The 16474-nt window shown below is 41.0% G+C and overlaps 1 protein-coding gene across 1 annotated transcript in view; it reads left to right on the forward strand.

Moving 5' to 3' along the window:
- Positions 1-16474, forward strand: part of SPRED1 (sprouty related EVH1 domain containing 1) — a 128689-nt gene that overhangs the window by 96249 nt on the left and 15966 nt on the right. The window contains exon 4 of the mRNA XM_054971845.1: positions 534-583. Coding sequence (XP_054827820.1) covers positions 534-583 — 50 coding nt within the window. The remainder of the gene's footprint in view (positions 1-533; positions 584-16474) is intronic.

The following is a 16474-nucleotide window of genomic DNA, read 5'->3' on the forward strand; positions in this document are numbered from 1 at the left end:
AAAGAGCCACCTTTAATTATTCCAGCACCACACCCTTTCTCTGTCTTCCTCAGCAGTAGTAGCAGTAGTAGTTATGTGTATGGGAAAAGATGCAATTTGAAATATGTCTGTAATGTGTAACATAACTATATGTTGTATCAGATACTCGATAAACATTGAGTCTTGTAATAACCAGATGGAGTTCTGAAGGAGGGTTATAAACCAGATACAAATGAAAGACTTCAGATTTTATATTTTTATTATATTTTTTTCAAATGAGTAAATATAAGCAACTAAAAATACAAATCTATATTATAAATATAAGTATGAATATAGTGTTAGAATATTATTATAAAGATATGGTTAAATCACAATTAAGACACTAGTATTATAATAATCGGACGTTGTTAACGTTTATTCATAGCCTTTTAATACTTACTGTTAAGATCCTGTTAAACAGAATTATGGAAGATTAATCATTATCAGGACACTGTAATCAGTGCTGAAACTCCTAACAGTTACTTGGTCTTATTTTTATTTTATTCTCATCTCAGGTTGTTTTACCTCACATGATGAAATTGAAGTGCCTGCAGATGGCTTTCCAGTAAGTGCTTTAAACTTTCATTATATTAATTACACTGGAAGACATGACAGGAATTCTGAAAATAGTGGTCTTTGCAGTTTTGAGGAGCAAACCTTTTGGAATCTAATATGCAGATAGATTTGTCAAGTGATAAGAGTCTGTACTACAGATTACTTTGTGTTCTTGTTAGATTCTCAGGGCTGTAAACTTTCCTATTTTGATGGGAAAGTTTGTGCTATGTTTCCTAACTGTACTAATGAACCTCAGCATGGATTCCATTGGGATTGAGTGATGGAAGGAAACTGTTGTCTTCAGCTTATTCCCAGAACTCATTGTAATAGAATGCAAATAGTATGAAAAAAAGAAGACTGTTTTGACTGTATGAGCTGAGTGCAGAGTTTCATTTCAACCAGGCATAATCAGCATTTAACCTTCAGCCTGTTTTCAGCATCAAGGCTCAGCCCTAGAACATGAGGTGTAAGCAGTAATATGAGTATCTCTTAAGTGAGTGCTTGGTACCTTTCCCCTATAAATTTAATGGGTTAAAGAGGGTGCTTTTGTGGACAAAATGCAGAATCCATTCTGTTAATGGCGGTGCCTTCTTTCAGTGCAAAAGCCTTTCTCTAGTCAAAGAACCTTTTGTTGATGGATGGCTTCTTGTATCAGAGAAAGGCTCCACTGTTAGCAGAGCATATTTCCGGTTGGTTCCAGATTCCTATAGTCCAAATCCTACTGCATTGTTCATTAGATGTCCCGTATATTGTTTGTATCAACTTACTCTGTTTAATCCTCGAGTCCCAGCAAGAAAGGCAGACTATAAATAATGTAAATAAATAAATCCAACACTTTGAATATACACACAATTGATGAGCTGCAGAATGATGTCTGTAAAACAGTCTGTCCCAGTGGTAGATTTATTCACTTACTTTGTTTATGCCCTGCTTGTCTCCCCAGTGAAGATCCAAAGCAGCTTCCATTGTTCTTGCCTCTTTCATGTTATCTTCACAAGAACTCTCTGAGGTAGTTGTTGTGGATTTTCCGGGCTGTATTGCCGTGGTCTTGGCATTGTAGTTCCTGACGTTTCACCAGCAGCGGTGACTGGCATCTTCAGAGGTGTAGCATCGGTGCTACACCTCTGAAGATGCCAGTCACAGCTGCTGGTGAAATGTCAGGAACTACAATGCCAAGACCACGGCAGTACAGCCCGGAAAATCCACAACAACCATCGTTCTCCGGCCGTGAAAGCCTTCGACAATATATCTCTGAGGTAGGTTAGGCTGAGTGTGTATGGCTGGCCCGTGGTCATCCTGCTAGCTTCCATGGCAGAGTAAGGATTCAAACCTGTGTCTCCCATATCCTGTTCTGATATTCTAACCTCACTATATCATTTCATCACATTATAGGTCTGGCTGACCTAACTATGTAAGGCCAAACCTGAGATCATTGAAACTTAGGAAAGATTTGAAGGTGATAATTACACATGGGCATGAACAGCATTATGAATGCAAAAAATCCCATGAACAGCCTGTTCGGCTATTCGCAAACAAGCTGTTTGTGAGGCCCCATTCTAAACAAACAGGTGGTCGTTGCAAGCCTCGTTCATTGCTGTTTGTTGCTGTTCGTCCAGCCAGACAGTCTAGCACCTGCAATCAATTCCCATGGCAACTCAGGCAGGGATTGTCTGAACTTTTGCTGTTGCTCTGGAAACCCGGAATCAAAGATTCCAGAAGCTATTTGAATAGCTTTGGGAAGATTCAGAGTTTAAATGCCCCTTGAAAGGGGCATTTAAACCCCTGAATCAGCTGCTCATCGGGGGCTTCCCCGACGAGCAGCTGAGTGCCGGCTGCCCCTCTCCTGGTGCGAGAGGGATGGGGAGAATCTCCCCACCCCTCTCGCACCAGGTCACAGCGGCCCAGCAGCGCTGGCTCTCCCAGTGTTGAGAGGGACGGGAAGATTCTCCCCCCTCCCATCGGGAGAGCCGGTGCCGCTGGGCTTCTTCTGCCCGGTGTCAGAGGGACTAGGAGATTCTCCTCAACACCCTGACACTGGGCAGAAGCAGCCCGACGCGCTCGCTCTCCCGGTGGGAGGTGGGAGAATCCGTCTCTCTCTCAGCACTGGGAGAGCCAGCGGCACCGGGCTGCTTCTACCCAGACTCAGAGGGACGGGGAGAATCTCCCTGACCATCTCACATGGGGCAAAAGCAGCCTTGGGGTGCCGGTGCTGCCAAGTGCAAGTGGGACAGCGAGAACCTCCCTGCACCGCTCACATGGGGCAGAAGCAGGCTCTGCTGGGTGCAAGCCCTGGGGCGCCAGCTCTGCCGGGTGTGAGCGGGACAGGGAGAATCTTCTCGTCCCTCTTAGCACCGGGAGAGCCAGCGCCACGGGGCTGCTTCTGCCTGATGTCAGAGGGACGAGGAGATTATCCTGGTCCATCTGACACAGGCAAGAAGCAGCCCCGCAGTGCCGGCTCTCCCGGTGCTAAGAGGGACGGGAAGATTCTCTGTGCCCTGCTCACACGGGGTAGAAGCAGCCCCGTGGCGCCAGGTGCGACCAGGATGGGGAGAATCTCCCCGCCCTGCTGGCAGCAAGCAGAAGCAGCCCTGTGGCGCCAGCTCTGCCTGGTGCAAGAGGGACAGTGAGAACCTGTTTATGTGGGGTATGAAAGCTGAAAGTACTCAGTAAGAAAGAAGGGGGAAAGAGAAACAGGTAAAAATATGGGGCAGCAGGGAGAGTATTAGTAAAGCAGAAGCTGTCAGAGATAGAGTGGTAGAAGTTGGGCAGGAGGGATCATAGAAGGGAGAAGCTGGAAGGAATATTAAGTTGAACACCTTGAACTGAACCAGGAAACTTAACAAGCAGCCAGTAAAAGGCTTTCAGCAAGGAATATGTGAATTGTGATTGACTCCGCATAGTGAGAACTGATATATTTTGGACCCATGGAAACTTCAAACCTGTCTTTGACATGTAGAACATGTTACAGTTGTATATCCTCAAGGTTGCTGTGACATGGATCAATATAGCCAGGTCAGCTGACTCAGTAAGACTCAGTACAGTATGCAGGATTAAACCTGGGGCTCTCATGACCTCCTGCAACACTCCTCTGCCTCAGTTGTGCCCCTCAGCCTTCTGGTGGTATGCTCACTTAGGATAAACCAGTTGGTAGCAGTCAAGGGTTTTCACTGTGGTAAGTCTGTTCTTCTGGAATGGCTTACCAGAGTGGATTTGGCAGAAATCTTCACTTGCTGTACTCAGGAAAGCATGTAATACTGTTTGAGAGGGTGTTTGGTGGAAGGCAGTCTGTTTGGCCTATGTTTGTATTGTGTATGTGTATGTATTTTTTTAACTCATTGCTGGACACTTCTGTTTGTGTCCTTGCAGCTTTTGCTATTTTGATAGCCACTTCCAATCTGAGGAGATAAGGCAGAGTTGAAATATCCTACTATATAAAAGGCAAGTCATATTGGCGACGGCTCACTTTTTGTCCTTGCACAGGCAAATTGCCAACGACTGTGGCCTCCAGGCTGCTGCAAAGCATCCACTTGCCGTTAGGAGGTGGCCTGCTGAATCAGTTTGCTAGAGCCTGTTGTATTTTTTTCACACAACGGGTGTTGTTGCTTGGGTTTTTTTTTTTAAGTAAAATTAAAACTGATTATTACAGATTGGCTTAGATTGAAAAAAAGATTTTCACGTATTAAAGGTCTGAATTTCAGAAAGCATCTACCTGGAAATTCTGAAAGCAAATGCCAATGACTTCAGGACCATCTTCTGAAATGCATTTTATTTTGGTACGGCTGTCTCCATTGAGTGTCAATGCAATCATCTGTTCAATATAAAAACAACCAGTTCAACAGTCTAAAAAAGCCTGGCAGAAAATAAATATTTACATTTCGTAAGACTCTTTTGTTGTTCCACAAGGAAAGGTACCACCACACGGGACTTGTTTTTTGATCTTAAAGAAATTTTAAAGCAGAATGTCCCCTGATAATCCCAGCTCCAAGGGCATGCCAATATGGAATGACTGTTGTTTCATTTCCTTATCCTTACATGCATCCTCACTAGGATTGCCAGCCAGGGTTGGCAGCCCAGTAGGAGAATTGCCGCTCTTCAGCATTGCAGCAATGTGCAACATCACTTCTGGCATGAAACTAGTTATACCATAAAGCAGCGTTTCCCAACATGTGGGTCGGGACCCAGAAGCAGGTTGCAAAGCTGCTGAAAGTGGTTTGTAGACCAGCCATCCCTAATGGTGGCTCCTGTCCTTTGCACACTTCTCCTTTTTCTTTTGTAGTTTCTCACATTCTTGCCTTGCCCTCCCGCTTTGCAACAATCAGGGGGAGGGGGAACTGTCTGACAACTAGTAACTTTATGATACTAGGTGGAAGAAGGGGAAAGGCTGGAGAGTGGACAAGAGCTGTTCAGCACATGGAAAAGTGAGAAGAGGAGAGAAGGTGGCGTGTGTGAACATTGGCTCTGTTTTGCTGCTGCTCCTTAGCAGCCCAACCTCTTAACCCAGCCTCCTACAGGGCTTCACTGCCCTCTACCTGCAGTGGGATATGTAGTGCACTGAGCCACTTTCTGCCCATCTTTTTGCTGGCATCTGCCATTTTCCTGCATCTCCTCAACTCACTGCCCACCCAGACTCTTGGACCAGCCCTGGATGTGTCACCATATGAAGCAAATTCAGACTTTTGGGTCACCACACCAAAAAGGTTGGGAACCACTGCCATAGAGTTTGGGGTGAGTCCTAGAGCATGATATCACAGCAAAATTGGAAGTGACATCATATATCAGCACAACGCCAAAGAGTGCTCCCCCCGTTATCCTGTACCAGCTTGTCAAGCAGTGGGAGAGAATGGGGGGCCCAGGCTGGGAGGCCTTCCATTATAGTGGGAAACTGGCCCCCTAATCCTAAATGATCCTTTTCTGAAAGTTTCCTAGTTTTCATGTAACACCTCTAACTCACTGGAAACCATATAGCTTGCGATTCGTTATGCTGACTTAATTAAGGAAAGACCTAGTGCTAGTGATTCTGCCATTAAAAAAACAAAGTTCTCTGATTTGTAAAAAGTATATCAAGTCACTGAGCAAAGACAATCTTATCTTTAGGACTTTATACAGAAAGCACTTTTAAATATTCAGCTTAACCAAACTGATGAAGTATTTTCTACTAAAAGTAAAGGGATTAATTAGGAGCTTTTAATCTGTTTATCCGATAATAAAGTTAAGAAAGTTTGGCAGCTTTTCCTAACAACGTTTAAAGATTATATTCTATGTTTGAAATTTGAAATTCCTGATTTTTTTCTGGTCTATATTTGATGCCAATACTTCATGTCAAAATTTAAAACAATGCAATATAGACAGGAAGACATGCTGTATAAGAAATACCAAAACTGAATTGACTCGAGCAGAGTCGAGCACGGCTCTGAAGAGGTGACACAAATAATCTCACTAAAAAAATTACAGAAGTTAGAAAATCATGCATTGAGAACAAGGTAGCGCATACAATAAACAGTGCCATTTGTCAAAGCTCTATTCCCTTTTTTTAAAAAAAATGCCTGCCTGAAGAATTCCCTTTTACACATTCTGTGAAATGCAAGGAGACTTCTTGATTTCCTCAGGTAGGCCATTCCACCAAGTGGAAGAATGCTGCTGTAACAGAATGTTTGAGTATGGGCAGCTGCTGATCTTACCCATTTGCAGGATGGCCACAGACTTTGCTCAGATGAGCATAGCTGTTGCAGTGGGGCTATCAAGAGAGGCAGTTCTTTAGACATATTGGTCCTAGGCCATGAAGTGCTTTGTAGGCAATAGTCAATACCTTGAACTGAACTCAGAAACTAATTGTTAACCAATGGAGTGACTGTACATAATACGCACACTTGTCCTCACTCCTGAAAGTATTCAAGCTGCTGCATTCTATACTAGTTGGAGTTTCCAGGTCACCTTCAAGGTCAGACCCATATCATATACATTATAATCGTCTAACCTCAAGGTTACTTTAGCAGGGATCCACATGGCTAGATAACCCAGGTCAACGAAGGGAGCCATTTTCTGAGTTAAAATGAAGTTGAAAGAAAGCGTTGTGTGCTGCTGAATTGTCTTGCTTCTCCAACAATAATGCTAGGTCCAATAAAAACCCTAGAATCTTAACTGAGTCATTAATTTGTTTAGACTTTGTTCCCTGCTTTCAACCCCAATGGGGACATAGAGCAGCTTCACAACATTTTCTCTCCTTAGTTCTATCTTTACATGAACAAGTCTGTGAGGTAGGCTAAGCCTGAGAGAGAGAGATTGGCCCAAGATCACCTAGTGATCTCCCATGGCACAGTGCGCGTGAGGGGGTAGGTGTTTGACTATGGCAGGGGTGGGCAATTGTTTTGGCTCGGGGGCCACTTTGTGGGAGCGGAGGTTAGCGGAGGGCCGCACCTTTTAAAATGATTCCATTCATTAGTTAACTTTGCATTTCAGAAGAGGTATAAATTGTATCATAAAAATCAATAAATATAAATTAAATAAAATAGTGGTAGTTTTATTCAATTTATTTATTACTGTGCTAATTTCATATAGCGCACGGGAAGGAAATCTCGGTTCAAGGTGGATTTTTCTGACTGTCTTGGCGGGCCACAAAAAACTCTGTAGCGGGCCACATGTGGCCCGCGGGCCGCAATTTGCCCACCCCTGGACTATGGGGAACTAAATAGTTCAAGAGGGCTTTTTTACTCAGATGGAAGGGTTGTAATATAAGGAGGCGGTCTTAAAGAGATGCATCAGTAAAGAGATAGGAAGTGATTATAGATCAGACCTTATTACTGTTGCTGTAAGTATGATCCTATTGGGTAATTTCTGTGTTGTTTAATATGTTGGTCTTTCTGTCTATACTCTGTTTCAACATTTCTTCAACTCTTGGATTTCTGCTGGTTTTAAATGTTTGCAAATTTGCTACATGCATATACCCTATTGTACGTTTATTGAAATTTACTGAACTGACAGTGTGAAATTCACCTTGAGTCTCAGTGAGAAAGGCGAACTATAAATAAATTAATTAATTAATTAATAATGATGTTTTTCATTGCCTTGAGTGTCTGTTGCAGAAAGGAAGGGTGCAGTTCCCACAAATGGGATGTAATTCTCACGACTGAATTAACTGGAGGTAAACTGGCTGCAGGGTTGCAAGCCAATGTGTTCTAGTCTATGGAGTATTGAACAAGTATCTGGAAAGCCCAGGTTCAAATCCTCACTCTGCCATGGAAGCTTGCTGGGTGGCCTTGGGCCGTCCCATATTCTCAGCATGACCTACCTGGCAGGGTTATTGTGAGGATAAAAAGGAGAGAACAATGATGTAAGGTGTTTCAAGTTCCCATTGGGGTATAAATGAAGTAAGAAAAATAATTATGATGATGATAATGATGATAAATGTTAGTAGTTATTCATAAAACTGATTTGTACTTTTTTTTTAAAAAGTCATAGTTTTATGACAGAAGAAATGTACACTGTTACATTGCTGTTGTGTCATTGCTTTTAACTCACTAGAATAGTAAACTCCAAGATAGCCATAGTCTCTTTGGTGCTTTGTCGTGCAAGATGCACAGAAGGATAAAAGATTGAAAATCCCTCTCCAAAGCACAAATTATGTATGTGGTGAGATGGCTAACCTCCAGGACGAGATGAATAGCTTCCAGCTCACTTAGTCCTGAACCTCATTGCTGTAATCCTCCAATTCTGTTGACTGCTGAGATAAGGGGCTGGATGAACAATACAGTTCATGATCAGCCTGTTTTTAACCTCACCTTTCCTATGGTGTATGGGAGTGTTGTGGGGGAGAGAAACGGAGGTGGCAGGATGTGTGCCTTAGATGATGTTGTACTCTCCCCCTCCCCCATTAATTTCACTAGCCTGTTCCAGCATACTATATATTGACCAGTTGCTCTTCACCGTTGTCTGGTTTCAGCTTTAGTTTATTGGTCCTCATCCATCCCATAAGATTCTCAAGGAATTTATTTAGGACTTCCACAGACCCACCTGACTCAGGTGTTAGGAAGAAATACAATTGGGCATCATCTGCATATTGGCACTGCCATTGTCCAAAGGACCCGATGATCTCTCCCACCAGTGGGCGCCACAGATTTCTCATATACTGTGGCTACTCCCCTCTCTGCCCATCATGTCTAAGTTGATGCTATACTGGGCAAAGCAGAGACAGCTATTTTGCTTTCTTCACCCACCAAGGTCTTTATGAGGCATAGGCCTCAGCAAATGTTAAATTCTAAACTGTCCGGGAAAAAAGTTCACGTCACAGTAGCCTAAATGCACCACAGAACTTCCTATCTGTATAAAAATTTTCTGTACAAATATTTCATAGAATCATAGGAATGAAAGGGACCGCTAGGGTCATCTAGTCCAACCCCCTGCACAATGCAGGAAATTGACAAATACCTCACACATCCCACACAGTGGGATGCAGCACAGTGATCTTTGCTGCATGCCCAGAAGATGGCAAAACACCATCAGGTCCCTAGCCAAACTGGCCTGGGAAAAATTGCTAAGTGACCCTAAGGTGGAAATTGGCCTTACCCTGGGCATGTAAGAAGAGGCCACAAGAACTAAGCTCTGATATAACCCTTCCTGCCCTTCCTTTCATGATCTGCCTAAGCATGGCTGTCAGATAGCCATCTAGCCTCTGCTTAAAAACCTCTAAAGAAGGAGAGCCCACCACCTCCTGAGGAAGCGTGTTCTACTGAGGGACCACTCTGTCAGGAAGTTCTTCCTAATGTTCAGCTGAAAACTCTTTTGATTTAATTTCAGCCAGTTCTGGTCTGACCTTCTGGGGCAGCGGAAAACAACTCCACACCATCCTCTATATGATAGCCCTTCAAATAGCTGAAGATGTTTATCATGTCACCTCTCTGTCGTCTCCTCTCCAAGCTAAACATACCGAACTCCTTCAACCTTGCCTCATAGGGCTTGGTCTCCAGACCCCTCACCATCTTCGTTGCCCTCTTCTGGACACATTCCAGCTTGTCTATATCCTTCTTAAATTGTGGTGCCCAAAACGGAACACAATACTCTAGGTGAGGGCTAACCAGAGCAGAGCGGAGTGATACCATCACTTCACATGATCTGGACACTATCTTCTGTTGATACAGCCCAAAATCACATTTGCCTTTTTAGCTACCACATCACGCTGCTGACTCATATTCAGTGTATGGTCTACTAAGACCCCTATATCCTTTTCACACATACTACTGCCAAGACAAGTCTCCCCCAGCCTATAATTATGCATTTGATTTCTCCTGCCCAAATGTAGAATTTTACATTTATCTCTATTGAAATTCATTTTATTTGTTTTAGCCTAGTTTTCCAGCCTGTCAAGAGTATCCTGTATTCTGACTCTGTCTTCTAAATTGCTACCCCTCCCAATTTAGTATCATTGGCAAATTTAATAAGTATTCCCTCTATTCTTTCATCCATTTATAAAAATGTTGAACAGAACAGGTCCCAGGACTGATCCCTGAGGAACTCCACTTGTCACTCTTCTCCAAGAGGATCAGGAACCATTAACAAGCACTCTTTGGGTGCGATCTGTCAGCTAATTACAGATCCACCTAATCGTAATAGGATCCAAACCACATTTTACCAACTTTTCAACAAGGATATTATGTGGAACTTTATCAAAAGCCTTACTGAAATCAAGATAAACTACATTTACAGCATTCCCCTAATCCAGCAAGGTAATAACTTTGTCAAAAAAAAGAGCTAAGGTTAGTCTGACATGAGTTGTTCTTGAGAAACCCATGCTGGCTCTTAGTAATCACAGCCATCCTTTCTAAATGCTCAAGGACTGACTGACTGATGATTTGTTCTAAAACTTTTCCAGGTATAGATGTCAAGCTGATGGGTCGGTAGTTACCCAGATCTTCCTTTTTCCCCTTCTTGAAGATGGGAACAACATTTGTCCACCTCCAGTCTTCTGACACCTCTCCTATTCTCCAAGAATTTTGAAAAATAATGGACAGGGGCTCAGAAATTACATCTGCGAGTTCTTTTAGTACCCATGGATGCCATTTATCTGGCCCTGAGGACTTAAACTAGGTGTTTATGAACTACCCCGTGTCAATTCTAGGCTGTAACTCCCTTCCCTCATCATGTGTTGTATTATTGCCATGTTGAGGACCATTTCCCTCACAGGAGATGACTGAGGATAAGTAGGAATTGAGCAATTCTGCCCTCTCTTCATCACCTGTTACAATTTCACTTTCCTGTCCCTGCAATGGGCCTACCATGTCCTTGCTCTTTTTCTTACTTTGAACATAAGCAAAGAACCCTTTTTTGTTGTTTTTAGCTTCTCTTGCTAGCCTAAGCTCATACTGAGCTTTAGCTTTTCTAACACTCTCCCTACAAGCATTGGTTATTTTTGTTTATATTCATCCTTGGTTATAAGGCTCTCCTGTTTCTTAAATGAGTCTTTTTTATTTCTCAATTCATTAGAAAGCTGTTTATGGAGCCACCTTGGCTTCTTTAGGTTCCTCCCGTTTTTCCTTCTCATAGGAATCGTTTGTGATTGTGCCTTCAATATTTTGCCTTTAAGAAACTCCCATCCCTCTTGAACTCTATTCTCCTTAGGTATTTCTGACCATGGGATTTCATGTTATAGCTGCTATTGTAAGTCATCTGAAGTGCATATTCTGCCATTGCTGTTCAAATTAAGAGAAATTTTGCATGAGGATAACATCACACAAGTTTATAGGAAGCTGAATTCATTCGGGGTAAGCTGATTGCAAGGTTACAGCCTTTATCCTTTGTGGAAGGTACTCTGCTTGTTTTGCTTTAGCTATTTGCATTCATTTGGTAACAAGTGTTGTTTCTATAATACAAACCGTGTTTTTAGGAGGTATTGCATATGGAAAATGTTCTGTCTGAAATGACTGGAAAATACTCTAAATTCTGGGCTGTCTCTGAAGGCATTCAGGATGTAAGGCAAAAAGTGTGCAACTAAATTGTGGGAAACAGCTGTCAGATTTGAAGGTAATTGCTCTGTTCTGCAAAAATCTGTAAAACTGAAGGTTTTGATGTCTCTATGCGTAATTTGAGTGGGAAATGGGAACAGCTTTAAAAAAAAAACTAGTGGAAGGTACTAACAGGCAAAAGGGCTGAAAAATATGTAGAGTCCTGTAAGACATGAGAGCATAGTCTTCTTACCCTTCTGTCAGATTTCAAATTCTGTGAGTGAAGATTGTTTTAACAATGCTTGCAGAAGCATACAGAAGTCTCTCTTGCCAGCCTCATCCTTTCAAAACTGGGAAAAGTGAGAAGAGCTTTTAAAGAAGAGAGAATCTCAGTCTGGTTTTCATTTTCTCTACAGCTGTCATCTGGCTTTGAGTGCTGGTGGACTGCTACAGCTGGAGTCATTTTATTGCTTTTACCCAGCATCCTTTTGCTTGTGCACACAGAAATGTTTTAATAGTCTTGGAAAAAAGTCAGAGTATCTCTTAGCAACCATAGGACAGTAATTATTATACCAGCAGCTGGGAGCAAACCAGATTTCCGTTGTGCATTAAAAACTGGCGTAGGTTACTTTACAAATGATACTGGCTAACCTATGCCAATACTGTGGTTGAAGGATATTGAATGTGGGCAGTGCATAATTGCTTTGGCAGTACAAAAGAAGTGTGGATTCATATGTCTGTCTCTGTGTGTGTTTGTGCCATATGGACTATATATAATAGTATATGTAATGTAGCAAGGTTTTCTATTTTAGAAATATTTGGCTTCAGAATTTTTTTTATTTTTCAGTAGCTTATGTTGAGACCTTTGAAAGGATTTCAGTTTTTCAGAGCTGTTCCTCTAGCTGTTTGATAATGATCCTGTGAAAATTCACACTGAACTAAAATGAGGTATTGATGTGTTATACCCAAATAATTATGAAATATTTAACCAAATTTGTTGAATTCTGAATGCAAAGTTCGACTGATAACAAGGTCAACAAAGAATGAAATCAGAATGATCTGGTGCCTCCTTTTCACCCATCCGTCAATTGAGACAAACCAACCTTGGCAAATCACAAGCAAAGCTGGGATCTGCGCCTGCATTGTTCACCAGCTGTATACCAGTTTGCAATGGTGCTTTGGTAGTGCTCAGTCAGTCACACAGGATTGCTCATGGTTATATGACAACTGAACAGTGCATTCTCAGGGGGCCTGAATGCCCAGTACGCTTGTGTTTGGGTGGGCTGCTGGGACAGCTCCTCATAATGCTGTGCAGCAGAACTGTGGCTCTCATTATTAACTATTTCTTGGTGGGAGGAGGATGTAAATTTATAAAGGAAGTCAAAAGGACCCAATGTAGCACTTGATTTGTAGAATTACTTTTCGTACATAATGGTCATTACTTTCTGAAGTAAACCTTTTGCTGCCCATAAGGTGGGGTCTTAGTCAAATGTAGACAGCTGCCATATGTCATTATTAACCTCTTCTTCCATTAAATTACGTGTGGGTTGAATTTTGACTCAGTTACAGTGGTAGTTATGTGCTATGATCAAGACAACAAAATCATACATATTTTGGGAAGCCTTGCTCTGCTATGTGACTGGAAGCAATATATACTTTAGTTAGGCAGTTTTTGTGCCATTAATAAGCAAAATTCAGGTGTTGCAGAGAAGCGATGGTAGAAAATGAACAAATGACTCGCATATGTATTTTTATGCTCTATCTGAAGCTCATGCATCTTACCATAGAAGAATATATGGATTTCCCTTATGACACTGCTATAGTAAAAGGCATTTTATCTACCTTGCTATTTTTCTTTTATTTGAAAGGCCTAATTTTGAGAATACAATGAACTGTGTTAGATTAGACAGCTATGTTTAATCAGATATATAACATTCCAAAACTTACAGCTATTTCCCCATTTTTGCCATTATTTCTTTTTTTAAAAAAAAAAGTTGGACAGGGAACTATCTTCCCTACTGGCTTGCAAATTTTATTTAAGCTATGAACAGTAAACATAAAAGATAAAAAAATACAACAATCTAAAAAAAACACTAAGAATACATATAAACATGAAACAACAAACAAGACAAGCAGCTAATAATAATAGAAAAAAATGCAGTTTAGAAAGATGAGAAAAAGACAAAAACTAAACTACAAACTGAGTTCCAGTTTTCTCCGCAACAACTATGTATCGTTTTCAAAGTTTCACTTATTCTGTTTTTCTATTATTCATGATTCTTAATCCATAAATCCAGATATCATCAGATTGTTACCTATTTCATGTAAAAATCTATAAATGGTTTCCTTTCAGATAATGTCTTTTCTCTAATCAGTGAAGTATGTTTTGCCATTGAGACAAGCTCCAATGTTTTTATCCGCCATTCCTCCATTGTAGGCAATGTTGGAAGTTTCCATTTTTGAGCATACAATATTCTTGCTGCCATGGTCATATATAAGAACAAAGTTCCAAAATTTCTTTACAACTGGCTGTCCATCATTCCCAACAAAAAGGGTCTCTGGTTTCAACTGGATTTTAATCTTCAATATCTTCTGAACAAATGTTTGTATCTGCCACCAGAAGCTTTTGCTTTCTTACATGTCCATCATGTATGATAAAACGTCCCCTCTTGTTTAACACATTTCCAACATACATTTGTAGCATCCTTGTACATTCTAGCCAATTTTTCAGGATTCATATGCCAACAATACATCATCTTACAGAAATTCTCCTTAATACTAGGGCTTAATGTAAATTTCAACCCTCTTGTCCACATATTTTCCCATTGCTCTATTAATATGTCATGTCCACAATTTTTTGCCCATTTAATCATACATTCTTTTACTTGCTCTTCTTCTATCTCAGACATCAAAAAAATTTTGTACATTTTAGAAATAACATGTTCGTCATTTATAGAGTGCAATTTCAAATTCAGTATTAGAAGTCATAGTGTATATCTTGTCTAACTTAAATCTCTCCAAGATTTGCATATAAGAAAACCATTGGCAATCATGTCCTTCTGCTGTTAAGTCTTCTCTTGATTTAATTGACCTTGAGAAAATTCCAACAAATCACAATAAGTTAACCATTTAATTGGACTCACCATTTCTCTTCTAAAATGAGCTTCTTGCGATGATAACCAGAGAGGTTTGTATTTATTCCTTATTCTCAAAATGGCATGCCTGATGTAATGATTATTAAACTCTGCATTAACCTTAGCCTTATCGTACCATAAGTATCCATGCCACCCGAATTTTAGGTCATGCCCTTTGATGTCCAATAGTCTTCTGTTTTTTAACAAAATCCATTCCTTTATCCAAACCATTTTTGCCATTATTTCCCACAACAAAGATTTAACATCCTTTTCTAAAATTATTACTTGGGTATAGTCCAGGAGAGCCTGATCTTGTCAGATCTCAGAAGCTAAGCAGGGTCAGCCTTGGCTAGTAATTGGATGAGAGACCTCTAACAAAGACCAGTGTTGCAGAGGCAGGTAAACCATCTCAGTTAGTCTCTTGCCATGAAAACGCCACCAGGGGTTGCCGTGACTTGAGAGCAGGATTTCATTTTTTGGAACATATTGCTATGCACTCTTCTAAAAAGGTCTTCTTTCCTTCAAATTTTAGTGGTATGGTTTCAAAGGTGGTGGAGGAAACAAAAACTTTCAAATATCAGTAGACAGTATTTTCCAAACATGCTAGGTGATTTTGCTTAAACGTATTTATTTTTATTTTATTTATGTCATTTATAGTCCGCCTTTCTCACTGAGACTCAAGGCAGATTACAGAATGTGAGATTAGTACAGTCAGTATCAAGGACATTTCCATAAACAATGCCATAGGGTAAATAAACACAAGTTTAAAAGACATAGCATTAGCAAGAATCCAGTAGAGTTGAAGAAATGCTGAAATAGAACATAAGCAATTCTAGGGCTGGCAGTTCTAAGGCTGACAACATGAGGCACAGATAGCTCATAAGAGCACATATTTAAAACAGTATATAGTATGGAAGGCACCATAATGGTGACATCTATGGTCCTTAGCTCATTAGCAAAGCATCTGAGACCCCCCCCCCCTACAATACAAAAGCCTTTTTGAATAATTTGGTTTTACATCATTTGTGGAAAGCTAGGAGAGCAGGGGCTCTCTTGACCTCCCCAGGCAGGCCATTCTACAGGGTAAGGGCCACCACAGATAATGCCGTGTACAGGCTGCTGTTGATTTCACCCAGGTGCAGGGTGGTACCTGCAAGAGACCCTGTTCAGATGAGCAAAGTTGCCATGGAGGAACATAGGGAAGGAGGCTGTCCTATAGGTATGCTGGACCAAGGCCATGAAGAGCTTTGTACATGATAACCAATACCTTGAACTAAGTACAGTAACATGAAATTATTAGTCGATTCTGTCCAGTACTAACGTTAGGCCAAGTCATTTGTATATGAGCTAAGAAAGAAAGTTCTGCAGCCATTCTAGAAGATTATTCCAATACAGCGGGTATATTTTTTATCCCACTCTTCCTCAAATGAGCTCAGGGTGAACAGGATTTTGTTCTTGGTGACCACTGTTCTACTATGTTCTAGTTCTATCTTATACAATGAGTCGGGTAAAGTGTTAACTTCTGACTATAGGGGAGGGCGGAATATAATAAATAAATAATAAAATCCTTTGGTGCTTATGAAGTAGATTCGGAGATAAATCCCTTTAAAATACAGTGTCTGCCTCTAGTTCACAGAATGAATATCTTTCAAGAAAAATTGATTTTGTCCATTGATTTCTTATGCATTAAGTATGGTGATATCTATACATGTATGTAGTAGCATTAGATGTGGCCTAAAAATACTCTTTTGGCCTTTATGAAGAGTTAACTTGCATGGCAATTCTTGCCCCTACTATGGTCTTTAAAAAGGAGGCTTGAAGTATTTACCTACCACC

This window comes from Eublepharis macularius, chromosome 2, assembly GCF_028583425.1.
Source record: "Eublepharis macularius isolate TG4126 chromosome 2, MPM_Emac_v1.0, whole genome shotgun sequence".
In the NCBI taxonomy this organism is placed as follows: domain Eukaryota; kingdom Metazoa; phylum Chordata; class Lepidosauria; order Squamata; family Eublepharidae; genus Eublepharis; species Eublepharis macularius.